Source organism: Raphanus sativus, chromosome 7 (genome assembly GCF_000801105.2).
Source record: "Raphanus sativus cultivar WK10039 chromosome 7, ASM80110v3, whole genome shotgun sequence".
Taxonomy (NCBI): domain Eukaryota; kingdom Viridiplantae; phylum Streptophyta; class Magnoliopsida; order Brassicales; family Brassicaceae; genus Raphanus; species Raphanus sativus.
This window is the reverse complement of record NC_079517.1, coordinates 18,651,360-18,666,193: the sequence shown is the minus strand read 5'-3', so window position 1 is coordinate 18,666,193 and position 14,834 is coordinate 18,651,360. Positions and strand designations below refer to the sequence as shown.

General features: G+C 35.8%; 2 protein-coding genes across 2 annotated transcripts; one reads left to right on the top strand and one right to left on the bottom strand.

Moving 5' to 3' along the window:
- The first annotated feature begins 3,016 nt into the window (after positions 1–3,016).
- LOC108814110 (aldehyde oxidase GLOX) lies at positions 3,017–4,852 on the top strand. Its single transcript, XM_018586604.2, has one exon. It carries the CDS (start codon positions 3,121–3,123, stop codon positions 4,735–4,737), a length of 1,617 nt encoding a protein of 538 aa, XP_018442106.2. The 5' UTR covers positions 3,017–3,120; the 3' UTR covers positions 4,738–4,852.
- Positions 4,853–5,548: 696 nt separating this feature from the next.
- LOC108814723 (protein NRT1/ PTR FAMILY 5.7) lies at positions 5,549–8,322 on the bottom strand. Its single transcript, XM_018587347.2, has 4 exons — positions 8,138–8,322; positions 7,835–8,052; positions 6,874–7,418; positions 5,549–6,532 (listed from the first exon to the last, which is right to left on the bottom strand). Exons 1-4 carry the CDS (start codon positions 8,280–8,282, stop codon positions 5,650–5,652), a joined length of 1,791 nt encoding a protein of 596 aa, XP_018442849.1. The 5' UTR covers positions 8,283–8,322; the 3' UTR covers positions 5,549–5,649.
- Positions 8,323–14,834: the final 6,512 nt, after the last annotated feature.

The window sequence follows — 14,834 nt, the reverse complement described above, 5'->3', positions numbered from 1 at the left end:
ATTTTAATTAAAAGTAGATTTTTTGTTCTAAAAAAGTATATGAATTTGTTTAATCTGGAATTCAGTTTTTACTAACATATTTTCCTTAGAAGACGAAATCTACTTTTAGTATAATGTAATTTTAAAAAAAAAATATTTATCAAGTTTTTCAACTAAAAAATACCTTATAAGGATGTTTTTCAATTGTTTATATTTTCATAATTTTTTTATACATAAAAATATTTATTTCATTAGGTTTTAAAAATGAAAAGGGTAAAAGGAAGAAAAATATAAAAAATGGTTTTATACCAAATGGACGAACATGCTGAATTTTTGTCCGTTTTGACAATCTCTTAATTTTAACTATATTAAATTTTATTAGTTAGTCTAATATATTTACATTGAAATTATTTTAAAATTATCATTTTCACATTCAAAAATTATTTCACATAAATTTATAATTTTTATTTAGATTTGCATTAAAAAATTACCACAGTAACAACTTCTAATAAACAAAAAGTTTTATAAACATGTACTTAAAAACTTTGAAGTTTCAAACTAATAAGAGTATTAATAATAAAATGATTATAATATTCAAATAAAAATATCTAAAATTAGTTTTGCATTTGTTGCGGAAAAAGCAATTTTTTTTTGTTTTTGACAAAAATTGGGATTTTCCGGTTTATGGTAAGAAAACAAAATCTCTTGTTATAGACAGAAAAACACGGTTTCAGTTTCGATGAGAAACCATACTTTTTGCTCTGTTGAATTTGATCTGTTTGGGTTTTCTGTGAAGGATCTTCAAACTCGAATAGTCCTCCTGTGCAGTAACAGCTCTGGAGATCTTTACTCCATTCCAGCTACTCCTCCATCCTCGTTCTCCACTTCTGCTGCTTTGCTTTCCATTTCGCAAACACATAGCCCAAGAGACTTGCTCATCTAAATAAAAGTTCTCTGTTTTCTTTAAATTTTGATCGTTTCATTTCATGTAATAATGACAAACTTGCCTCTACTTGTGAGGCTTGTCAAATGAGTAAACAGTTAAAACTCTCATTTTATGATTCAGATCTTCTACTACTAAACCTTTTCAAATAATTCATTCAGATATTTGAACATCTCAAGTTCTTAGTAACAGTGGGCTAAAGTACTATCTTCTGTTTCTCGATGATCATACACACTTCTTGTGGCTTTTTCCTTTGCGCCGAAAAGGTGAGGTTTTTCAAAGTTTGTAGTTTTTTCAACTTACGTGGAAACACAATTCAAAAATACTATTCAAGCTTTGCAGTGTGACAATGGGAGAGAATATAATAATTCTCACCTTCAAAATTTCTTCACTTCTAAAGGAATTCAATTTCGATTTTCTTGTCCCCACACCTCATAACAGAATGGTAATTCAGAAAGAATGATTCGAACTATTAACAATGCAGTCTGTTGCCTTCTGTTTCAGGCACATCTCAAACCAGGGTATGGGTAGAAGCTCTCAATGTTGCTTATACATCATACTTAAACATCATACTTTCTTAGGTCAGATCGTTGCAGCCTAGGGTTTTGGCAGAAACTTTATGGTTCCTCACTGTATATGGCTCCAGAGATTATGCAGCTTCAAAAATATGATGCAAAGGTGCAAGTTTTTTTTCTCTAGAAGCCACCTAGTAATGCCTTATACTATATCCCGCTAAAAATCTGCGTTGCTACACAGGCAGATCTCTGGAGTGTTGGTGCTATATTATTTCGGTTTGTGACAGGCAGAACTGAGAACCCCTTTTATAGGTAACAGCCAAGTTCAGGTTTTGTATACCAACAAGTGTCATCATATTGCAAAACTATTTAAATGTGTGTGTTCGGTTAATGCACCATTGGCTAACATGGTCTCCATATGGTTTGCACAGTTGCTCTAGAACATTTTGAGATCAACTGAATTGCATTTAACAGTAGACTGTAGAGATTTGATTACTGACTGTAAAGATCTATGTCAGAAACAACATTACTATAACGTGTCCTTTATCCACACCGACATCTATATAACCTCACTTTAATTATCATCAGACGTAAATTGGATGCATAAAATTCTATAGCCTCAAAATAGATCATCATTAATGGTTGTTTCTTAAAGTGGTCTGTAAGTAACTACATGATTATACGGATCAAGCCTATTGATATGGATCAAGACAAGTTTCTAGTAGAACTGGGTATCATGGGCAATGGCCTCAACCTACAAACTGTATTGAAAGAAAAAGAGATTAAAAATAATTGAATTAGTACATTTTGAAAAGCAATTTAGAAATGGGTGATACTTTTTGAAATCGCTAGCTACAGACAGCACAACACAAAAGTTAATCAACTAAAAATTAGCAAATTAATTAATTATTTTATCAACTAATCATGTAGAAGAACTATCATCTATTTTTGCTGTCCAGGTACAAGAACCACCCAGATGACGAAAGATATGATCATTAGAAAAAGAAGAGGCATGGAGAAAAGATAAGCAAAAGAACACGTTAACCAATAGGACTAATCATTTTATGAAACGGCTGTGAATTGGTATTGGCTTGTAAAGGAAAAAGATAGAAACTATACCAAAATATAAATGAATCTATCTACCAAAATATGTAAATCATTTTGTAAACCATAAAAGTATTCAATAGAATCTTTGGTTGATTGCTTTCTTTCTCATGATTATGCCTTTTGAGCAGTAAAAGGGTGAAACTTGCTAGCTAATCACTTGACAAATACGTTTACTAATTACAAAAAGAAATCGATTCTAAGCTCGTTTCATCCATTTAAAATGGCCATATAAACTTCGCTTTTGAAGTTAATCAATTGTATTCTGAACTTAACACAAATTTTTAACGATATAAGCTTGAGGGAAAAAATTAGAAGATTCTTTTATTTTTAGCTAATAATACAATACTCAACTGTAGCTAGATCGAATGTGTCCATAGGACCCTCAGTCTTTTAGTTTTATTATTGTGTCAGCTGCACAGAGTCTTTAGTTATCCGATCGTCGAATCAAAAAATCATCTCATTCAATATCAAGGGCTGTGATCAATTCACTGTGTACCACTTTTTCCCCACTTGATCTTCTTTAAAACATGTCAGTGAAGCAAAAAGCTTACAAGAATTCAAGCTTAGCCAACAAAAATGGCAGAACTGGTTCGTTATAAAATTCCAGAAATCGTAGTTATATTTCTTCTCTTCTCCATCACACGTGCTGACTTACCAGGCACGTGGGAGCTCATAGTACAAGACGCCGGTATAGCCTCTATGCACACGGCAGTTACCCGGTTCAATACGGTGGTTCTTCTCGATCGGACGAATATTGGTCCCTCGAGAAAAGCTCTTGGCCGGCACCGGTGCCGGAAAGATCCAAACGACGCCGTCCTGAAACGTGATTGCTACGCTCATTCGGTTCTATTTGACCTTGCTACAAACCAGATCCGACCACTGATGATCCAAACCGACACGTGGTGCTCTTCGGGTCAGTTTTTACCCGACGGTTCTTTGCTTCAAACGGGTGGCGATAGAGACGGGTTCAAAAAGATAAGGAAATTCGAACCGTGTGACCCAAACGAGACCTGCGATTGGGTGGAGCTCCAAGATACTGAGTTAATAACCGGCCGCTGGTACGCTAGTAACCAGATATTACCGGATGGTTCGGTTATCATCGTCGGTGGGAGAGGAACCAATACGGTTGAGTATTACCCTCCTCGCCAAAATGGCGCCGTTCCGTTTCAGTTTCTTGCTGACGTGGAGGATAAACAGATGGATAATCTCTACCCTTACGTTCATCTCCTCCCCGACGACGGCGGAAACCTCTTCGTCTTCGCCAACAGCCGCGCCGTCAAATACGACCACCGTATAAACGTCGTCGTGAAAGAATATCCGCCTCTAGACGGCGGTCCGAGGAACTATCCGTCGGGTGGATCATCAGCGATGCTAGCAATCCAAGGAGATTTCTCCACGGCGGAGATCCTAATATGCGGCGGAGCTCAACCGGGCGCTTTCACGGCGCGTGCCGTCGACGCACCGGCGCACGGAACCTGCGGTCGAATCGTCGCCACCGCGGAGGATCCGGCTTGGGTGACGGAGGAGATGCCGTTCGGGAGGATCATGGGAGACATGGTGAATCTACCGACGGGAGAGATTCTGATCATAAACGGAGCTCAAGCGGGAAGCCAAGGATTCGAAATGGGATCCGACCCGTGTCTTTACCCGCTTCTATACCGACCCGATCAACCAATCGGATTGCGATTCATGACACTGAATCCAGGAACCGTACCGAGGATGTACCATTCGACGGCGAATCTGTTACCCGACGGTCGGATCCTCCTCGCCGGAAGTAACCCTCACTATTTCTACAAGTTCAACGCCGAGTTTCCCACCGAGTTACGCATCGAGGCGTTTTCGCCCGAGTATCTTTCACCGGATCGAGCCAATCTCCGGCCCGAGATCCGAGAAATTCCGCAGATCGTGCGATACGGTGAGGTCTTCGACGTGTTCGTGACTGTGCCGTTGCCAGTTGTGGAGACGATTCAGATCAACTGGGGAAGCGCGCCTTTTGCCACGCACTCGTTCTCTCAAGGTCAACGGCTCGTCAAGTTGACCGTTGGACCGTCAATACCTGACGGAGAAGGACGTTACAGGATTCAATGCACGGCTCCACTTAACGGCGCCGTCTCTCCGCCAGGGTATTACATGGCGTTCGCCGTTAACCAGGGCGTTCCTAGCTTTGCTCGCTGGATACGTATAGTACTTTGATTAAAAAGCTATTTCGATTTAATCGTGAATAATTTGTTAAATATGCTAGTAAAAACACATGGCTTAGTATGAATCAACACAATAATAATACAAGTGACTCTCCTGCGGTTGACAAGCTTTGTCCACATCTGTCCGCGCGAGTTCTTCCCTCTAAGACGGAACGCTCTCCATCCATGCATTTTGACATCCAACAATTTTGGCTGATCCCTATACCCCATTCATCAGATTTTTTAAGAGTAATGAGAAAATGGCATGTCTTTAACTGAAAAAACATGAAAACCAATTGAAACATTTCGTTTGTCCACATCATTCTACACCTAAGCTTCTCTTCTTTTCCAAAGGAGTTAGTCATTTAGTTAATATGGCATTGCTCAACAACAATCAAAATCAGGTTAGTATGACTGCTAAAATACATTGAAGTAGATTAATTTATGTTTGAAGTTCTTGGCCAGCTCACTCTTTTGCTTTAAACTACAGATATTCGCAAAGCTTACTTAGGCAAGGCATGGAATAGAATGTATAGTTGTGAATAATATGATTTTTGACATAAACATGAAAACCCTGTTGTAGAGTGATATCTTTGGGATCTACAGTTGATATATCTGTTGATATAATCATGCTGTGAAGGAGAATATTTTGAATCAACTCATTAAAGAAACAACATAAAATGATACCAGTAGGCACCATTCACAAACCAGACATTTATCCCAGAGGGGAATCAGCAAGATGAGAAACCTTAGGGAAACAAGAGTTCCCAGACGACTTGCTCTCTAGGGAAGTTATGTCACATGTCTACACCAAGTTGTCAAATAAGAACTGATATAAGTTTCTTTTTATATAAATTTGGATTGTTTTTTTTCTAAATAAGAACACCAAACTATTAAAAACATAACAGGGTGACCAATAGCGATATTAAGTATATTTTGAAGTATTAGCCAGCGAAGCTGCCTCGATGTCATCGCCACCATCAGCAACAGCCACACTTGATTGCACATTCTTGTAAGTATATCTTTTGGCTACAATCACAAAGAAACATATATTCACAGCGGTCAAAGCGGCTAACATCCAGTAAAAGCGATCCAAGCGGCTGCTATTGAGGTCTTTACCGAACAAGCTCTTCCCTGAGATTGCCTCGGCCAAATGATCACTAATCGTCATCAAAAGATTGTTGACAAAGCTAGCTGCTCCAATCACACTAAGGTAAAACGCTATGCCTAAACTTCTCATCGAATCAGGGACTTGGTCGTAGAAATACTCTTGAAGACCCACAAGGGTCAATGCGTCCGCTATACCTATAACTATGAATTGAGGTGCTAACCATAGAGCACTCATAGTCATGTGATGGTGCTTAGTATAATCCAATCTTTTTCTCTCAACTATAGCAGCAATGATCATGGTGATTAAGGAGAAAACCATACCGATTCCGATTCTTTTTAGAATGCTAATACCTCTTTCATTTCCTGTTAGGTGCCTCAAAAGAGGCACGAGGAGTCTCTCGTAGACTGTTAAGAAGATGATCATGGAGAGAGCTACGAGAGCAAACATGGATGATGGAGGAACTATGAAGCTGTGACCAATGTGCCGGTCCATGACAATGGCTTGTTTGATGAAAAATGTTGTGCTTTGAGTGGCGCATATGCCAAAGGCTAATGTAAAGAACCATATTGGAATCATGTTGATGAGTAGCTTCAGTTCTTCTACTTTTGTTACCGTTGCGAGTTTCCAAGAACTCTCCTTCTCGGCCATAACATTCTCGCTTCCTCGGTTTTTGATAATGGCTGCCTTGTCTAGAAATCTGCAAACCATTTGTAAGTTAGTCCCATGTATAGATACTAAAGAAATTTAGAAGTTGGAAATTAAGTGTTTAATCCGAAACCGATCGGAAACTGGTAAATACAATACAAATAAAACCAAGTAAAAATAATATACTTTTTTTTTTGTTGAAACTAGATTGTATATTAAAACAAAAAAAAAACTTGAATTCTAATAGAACATGTAACAAATCCATCCTTATTATTAAATTAGATTTTACTTTTGTTTACTAGTGTTATGCATTGACAAAACCGAATCTAAACTGGAACTGAACATAAGTATACGATGACTCTAGTTGTAACTCTTAAGTTGCAATGCACTTACTTAAGATTATTTGTGGTGGAAAGAAGCCGTCCTTTTGTATATTCTTCTCTAGACAACTCATGAAGAAGAGAAGTATCACTGGGATAAGGAAGATGTCTTTTGGCAATGGCAGCAACAAAGACTTGCAACATCGGCGTCAACGGGCTACCCGAAGGTGCTCTATAACGATAGAACGGTGTACCAATAAGAAAGATCAAAAGCGATGTAGCCATGACTAAGGTGAGTATGATACCAGCCACACCCCAACCAATCCGGTCTTCTATATAGACGATGACAGTCACCGCGGTTAAAACACCAGCGCAAAGACCTGCGCTCCACCAATTAAAGTAAGACATTTTCATCTTACGTTCTTCAGGATGGTCATCTTCGAATTGGTCAGCTCCAAAGCTCTCAAGGGATGGTTTATGACCTCCAGTGCCTATGGAGATCAAGTAGATTGCAATGAAGAAGGCTATTTCGTGAGCTTTCCTTGGCTCCACACACATTTCTTCGTGACATGGTTTCAATCCCGGTATAAACCAAGATAATGTTAACAGAATCAAACCCTGTAATTGAAAAAAAAATATCAACAAAGACAAGAAACAAAAGAAACACACCATCAAGCTTTGACTGAAGTCAAAAGAAACACACCATCAAGCTTTGACTGAAGTCAAAATAAATAACACAATATTGACATTTTTCTTTTTCTTTATATTAAGGTTCCCAAATATTTTCAAAATCACTTTGTTCGAATGCATCAGTAGCACATGCTGACAAACAGTTATAATTTAATATATCGAACAACCATCCTAACAATTTGGGGTGTTAATGAGATTTGAGATATATATATGTCCAAGAGGTGCTACTAGTCTACTACAAAAGGTCCACAACATATAACATTAGAAAATTTATATAATAAGGTTTTTCTATTTGAAATATTGAACACGGAGTTAATATCGAATTTTCGAGTAGAAGTTATTACCATAAGGTAGATGATGGTTGCAAGTAGGACAGTGGCATAACGGCCAAGATAAGCATCGGCGAGGAAGCCTCCAACAAGAGGCATCAAAGTAGTGACACCAGACCAGTAGTTTGCATTTCTTACAGCCATCTTAAGATCTTGGTGAAGAATGGTCGTTAAGTAGACCACTAAGCTTGTAGCTATCCCAAAATAACTTAGCCTCTCACTGAACTCGATTGCTGCATGTACACATATATTAAACCATAAGATTATAAAGTAAATATCTCATACCAAGGATCTCCTTACAAAGTTTGATATACATACCAATGATGAAGAGTGCAGCTCTCCAAGCTCCGGTTCTAGCCCGAACAGGAATCTCTCCCCTACTATCGAGAGAAGAATCAAGAACCCATTTCTGTTGATCATTGTATGAATCTTGACGCTCTGTATCAATCTTGTTGTGCTCCATAGCTTTGTGTGTCGATGAGAGAGAGAGAGAGAGAGAGAGAGAGAGAGAGAGAGAGAGAGAGAGAGAGAGAGATGAGTTTGTGGAGAAGCAAGGTTGGTTCTTTTTATAATAGATAGAATTTCGCTATGTTGACTCTTCCTGTTTAGTGCTTGAAGATCCTTTCAGACAAATTACCACAAAAAGACACGTTAAGTTGATAAATAGAAGACACGTAGGAACTTAGCTACTATTCCGGTCACTTAATCGATATGAACATAAATATATAACAATCAATGTCAATCAGCTTTCCATTTTACGACCAAAGCTTTAGCTGTTAGCATAAAGTCTATACAATAATACATAGAACCAGAAGTAAATGATAGTGAAGTTTAGATTATGCCCAGATAAGAACAAATCTCGATGCGATGTAGTGCTCATCTTTTACCCAATCGGTCACTTTCAGATTGTAAACTGTGTGGCTTTGTGGACCTAACAAGTCCTACAGATGTAGTTGAACACTCCACTAACTCCAAAGTTCAAAATAACTAGAATTAGATAGATTTAAAAAAATGAAATAGAGATGTCGACATAAGAAACATCACATTTATTGAAGCTTTCTATGAATCACAAAGATTACTAAATCAGAGAGATCTGATGAATAAATATGATCCTCTTATTCAACAATTTTGAGCTAAAAAGCTAAAAATGAATCTGCACTCCAACCAAATGTGAAACCAAAGAAAAAGGAAGGTTTAAAAAAAATGAAAGGAGGGTTTGAAAAAAGGTGAAACCATAGAAAAACTAATAGTCCTAGTTCAAAGGAAACTTAATTAGCATGCATTTGTGGCTGTGCAAATATTTTCAAGAATATTAACAAAATTTCATATTTCATGAGTTTGAGGCATGCAAGTGTAAAGATGCTCTCTTTGTATCTACTTAGTGATATCTCCCTCTTGGCTTACCACCAAAGACAAAAGACTTCTAAGAGTCGCGTGAATATCACCAATACATTGTTAATGCCTTTACACAAAACTTCTCACTCAGATGATTCCAAAGTATCAAAAGTTCTGGTCCAAAAGATTACCCTCTAGGATCTGACCCTTAATATCTACAACTCTTGGAGAACTTTTAAAATTAATGTCAAATAAACAACTTTATTTGATTAATCGAGGAATAATAAACTGAAGTTCATACATCTCCTTCGAATGACAGCAACGACAAGTGAAACTACTTTTTTTTTGCTTAAACCAGTGAATCTGCTTAAACCTACTTTTTTTTGGAACACTCGTATTTTCTTAATATCATACACAAAATTCGGCAATGACAACAACATAATGCGGTCAGCCCCGCCACATCAAATATGTAAAACATTTTTGATTACACATGATCTCATCCATGCATTAATGGTGTTGTTAACCACTACCACCATATATTACACGGTCAATATTGTACTCTACTACTATACTACACGTCTATAATCACTCACGAGCAAGGAAAAAAAAGGAAGAAACACACTTGATCATAATCATATAAGTCAAAACTGTAACAGTAATCATCACATGTTAGTTAATTAGAGGAGTCAGTTATGCTTAATACTGTAACCACTATCAAAATTAATGACATAATACGATCATTATCCTCTACTTCTAGAGTGATCTATTTAGCCTTCTTTTCTAGAAATAAAGGGGTTTCTCATTTAGATATGCGGTTAGGAAGTAATCAGATCAATTCATGTTTTAGTTAATGAGTTTTTAAGTGGTTGTGGCTAGCTTATTGGTGATCATTGACAGCAGAAAGTTGTGAATATTAGTGGATTTGCTACCAAAACCAAATACATCATTCTCAAATCTTGAATATTTAAACAAGGATCCAAGAGTAATTAAAAACAGAAAATATTTGGTTTAAGAGTCAATTCTTATCATATATGATGAACTACTAGCAATCTGAGGCTATGGTCGAGGAAAGTGGATTACCTTTTAACATAGTGGTGTTACCACCATGGCACCATTGATAGATTCTTATTATCTGTAATTATGAGCAATTCCAACAAAACTAAACTAAATGGAGACTGCAAGGTATTTAAAATTGAATCTGAATCGGTAATATGTTATAAGAGTGTTGGTGGAGGATATTTCATAGTGGATCCTGTCTTCTCATAATTAAGTTTATTATCTTCGTAAACTCAATTTGTTTACTTAGTTTAAAATGGTAAGAAATCAACAGTTAAAGAAATTTAAATACATGGTCAATAGTCCATATTTTACCATAAATCTTATACAATAAAGTAAAAATTTTTTTCTTGGAAAAAAAGACACATGGCATCCACTGGTGAATCTACCTTGTTCAAGAAGGTGACAAGTGCCACCATAAAAAAATATTCGAAATTTTGTTAAATATATTTAAATCTTAATTTTTTTGTAAATAACATTTTCTACCTATATTTTAAAGTTTATATAGGATCTGCCCCCACTAAAATATAATTCTACATTCGCCACTGATGGCATCTATATATATCTAATCTATTAAAACATGAGTATATTTTGTATTTATCCCTGAGTTTTTCACAAAAGTTACATCCATATATCATTGTATTTAAATTTAATTAAAACTTATGGAATTAATTATAACTACCTAACAATTAATACCTTTTTCCTTAAGTGAATAGATTAGCATGTAAAAGTAGTGTAGGTATAAGATGTCATTTTCTATTATTTACCTATAATCTGAAATGATATTTAACATCTACTTTTGGAATATTAGACATAACATATATATTGTTAATGTATAAAATTCTAGGTAAAATTCAAATATAATGGTCTTAGTTTCTTTTTGAAAATATTTTAGAGAAGTAATTCAAATAAATAGTGTTGGTTTTGTTATTTTAAAATATTACAGAACCCATCTTTATATCAATATAATTATCAAAGATATTCATCTAAATAATTTACAAATTTTGAAACAAATGAAACAAACAAATGTCACTATTATAGTTGGGTTTAATAAAATCTTGAGCTTTAAAAGATATGTTATTTAATTATTACTTATAGGTTTCTTATTATCATTAAAAATATGTACAACAAACAATATATTTAACTATTATTATTTTCAAATTAAAAAGGAAATAAATCCCTGAATAATAGATATTGGATCAAATCTTTCTATCTCGAAAGATATAAACTTATTCAACAATAATGATTTGTAAACTATGAACACAACTAGGAAAAAGCCTGAAATATATTACTTTTTGAAAATACTTTCAGCAGATAGTATAGGATATATATTAAGAGAAGGTGTAAAACTTTTTTAACAACAAATATCTTTAAATATATTTACGCTTTAAGAATATTCTTAATATATTCTTTATCAAAAATATATTCTTAATATATTAACAACAAATTTGTTATTATGGTGGCTTTGTCCCAAAAGTTTTACGCATTTCAGATTTATTATTTAATGTTACGCATGATCGGCCATAAAGAAAATGATACAAAATAATTTTTTTTTTACATATTTGGACCAAGAATTAGGTTTAGGTATTTGGGTACCAGTTTGGGTACGTGTAGTTTTTTCGAGTATCGGATCTTTTGCATTTTGAAATTAGATCTCATTCGAATATTTATAAGTTTCAGGTCGGATTTGAGTCGGGTTTTCCCAGATCTGGATGAGTTTGGTTTCTGATTCATATGAACCTGAAAATAACCAAACAACCAAAGTATCTAAAACGGATCCAAATATTTGTACCCAAATTAACCAAAGTACCCGCTTCGGTTCAAATTTTTGTATCCAAATTACTCAAAATAACCAAACCATCATATTTTATCCAAAATACTCAAATTACCGAAATAACTACTGTAGTTAATTTATTTAGTAAAAATATTAAAATAATTATAAGTTCAATTACAAAAGAATATTTTATAAATATATATTAACATTTCGAACATGTTTGGATACTCATTCGGTTTTCGGTCCTGGTCAGGAGGTTTGGGACCGGTTTTTCAGATATAAGAATCCAGTACCTATTCAGATATTTACCCGGGGTCCAATTGGGTTTGAGATCCTTATTTTGAGAACAATTCTTCGGATCCAGATATTTTTCCCGGGTTTACCAAGAATTATAGTTTGTCAGCCTAAATTGATTTTAAACGCCTGAATAAAAATTCTTTGGACTAATTGTAATTGGCCTATAAAAATTTAAGATCGTTAACCTATTCATTATGATTTTCTGTAATTTAAGTTGAGAAACAAAAATTATAAAAAAAAATCATCATCAAATATATAATTAAAATTTATTACCCATACAATAATAAATTTAAAGAATGTTTCTACAGAATCACATCTCGTATCTGCAAGTCAAACCAACATCACCTCACCAGCAGCACGAAGAGGAGTCCATAGTCGGCGATGCCTTCTTTCGGGAAATTTGGAGATTGCTGCCTCCGTTTCACCAACCCGTGACCGTTATACCCGTTTAACCCACGACCCATATAGAGCAATGGGACAGACATGGCTCACCTCCTCCGGTGCGATGACCGTCGAGAATAATCTGAAGACACGAAAGCCAAACTAATATAAAATCATTTGCATCGCTTCCGGACCGCTTACACATAGTCAAAACGCCGCATAGACGACAAGAGGACAGAGCTGCAGTGACGAGGAGCGCCACATCGCTAAACACACTCCTGCTTTGGATAGAGCCAATACCCCATGCGCGCCAAGAATGAGCTTGACACCAACGGAGAAGACAATCACCACGCGCTGCCAAAGGAGAAACACAACCAGGTCAGACGACGACTAACCCCAGAACCTCACCACACACTACCATCGGAGACCACCGGAGGATCCAAATAGAGGATAAGAAAATCTTGAGATCCACATATCCGCAAGCTCCACGCCCACCGAAGAACCGCCACCACACAGCCAAATGCCACAAATACGATTAATCCGGCATGGGATGCATGAGCTCCCAATAGTTTACGCCGGAGATGAAACCAAGGGAGGGTATTTGACGACTCACGCGCTGCCGACTCTATGAACTCACTGTGGACAGGGGAAAAACGCTTCGAACAGAGATCCCTCAACAAATGGAGACAGAAACACGACGGGAGCGAAGACCGTCCTCAAGCCCCACTTCACCGTCATGAACGCTTCAGATCTGTAACAGGAACTGCCGGATGTGGAATCGGAGCCGTCCTCAAAGGAGTTCAACCCTAACCAAAGAATGAAAGGGAACAGAGAGAACAAAGGAGGCGGAGAGGAGAAGCGGATTTAAAAACACGAGAAGCTCCGGCAACCGTCTATAAGGACGCGGCGGCTGCCGGTAAAGGAGGCCAAAACGGTTGAGAGACTTAGAGAGAGGCAAGAGAGAAACTTTCTTCTTTTTTTGAGAGATTTTCAACGGATATACCTTGCTACTAAAACTATTGTGGATAAATTTTTTATAGTGACTGATCCTACTTGAAAAGCCCTGCATCCAGGAAAGTCCTATTAGCGCTGTAGAAACCCGTGGGCTATCTTCGACATGATTTTTTGAGAGGTTTAAGTACCACCCCGCTGACAGAGAATTGAACTCACGACTTCTATCAGTCGTGTGTGAGAATCTCGTTGAAACCACTGGGCCATCAATGATATCTCGAATGACATATATCTAACACAACCCGAACTATTTCTTTATTAATACTTGTCATCCTTGTGTATGAACCAGTTTATTGGATATCTCCGAAAGAACAAATATTTTATCTATATTTTGAGTTTGAGTTCTAAAAGATAAACGAAATGGTTTTCTCACATAAGAGCATGTTTATAGGTATATCTTAGTCCATATCTTAGCATTAAATAACATTAAAAATTAAAAGAAATGAAGAAGTTGTTGCTTAATTAAAATAAAAAAGTCATGTACTTTAGTGGTAATGTCATACATGCATTGGTTAGAGGAGAAGTGGAGAGATAAGGGGTTGTCTCATTTTCTTTCTCTCGTTTCTCTTTCTCTCATTAAGATCCACTTAAGATACAAGTATCTGCCTATAAACATGCTCTTCACTCGTAGCAAAATTGATCACTCTTTTAAACATTATATTTGTATTTAAACCAACTACGCTATAATTTGATCTCTAAAAAATATGCGAACAACTTGAATCCCGAGTGCTATGCACGAAACACCATTATAAACTTCTCTCATTAGAATATAAAACTTCTCTCATTTCTTTACTCCATCCTGGAATATGTGCTTATTACCAATTTCATTTCAACTCGAACTCACTATAAATTTACACATTTTCTCATTTAATTTTTTTTTATATTTCCATCTCAAAAATCTATTGATTTTTTTCCAGAGACAACACCATTCTTCTTAATTTTCCATATATTTACAATCATTTATATATTATAAACTAGGTATTTTCTTGTACTATGAGCAGAAATAAAAGTTTTAAAAATTACACTATATTTATTTTTTTTAAAATTTTTACTTTATATTATTTTCTTATAATGTTTAATTTTAAATTTTAATTTAATTATATGTAAAAATTAAGGTAAAGTAAATATTTTTATTTAAATATTTTTATTTAAATTATATTT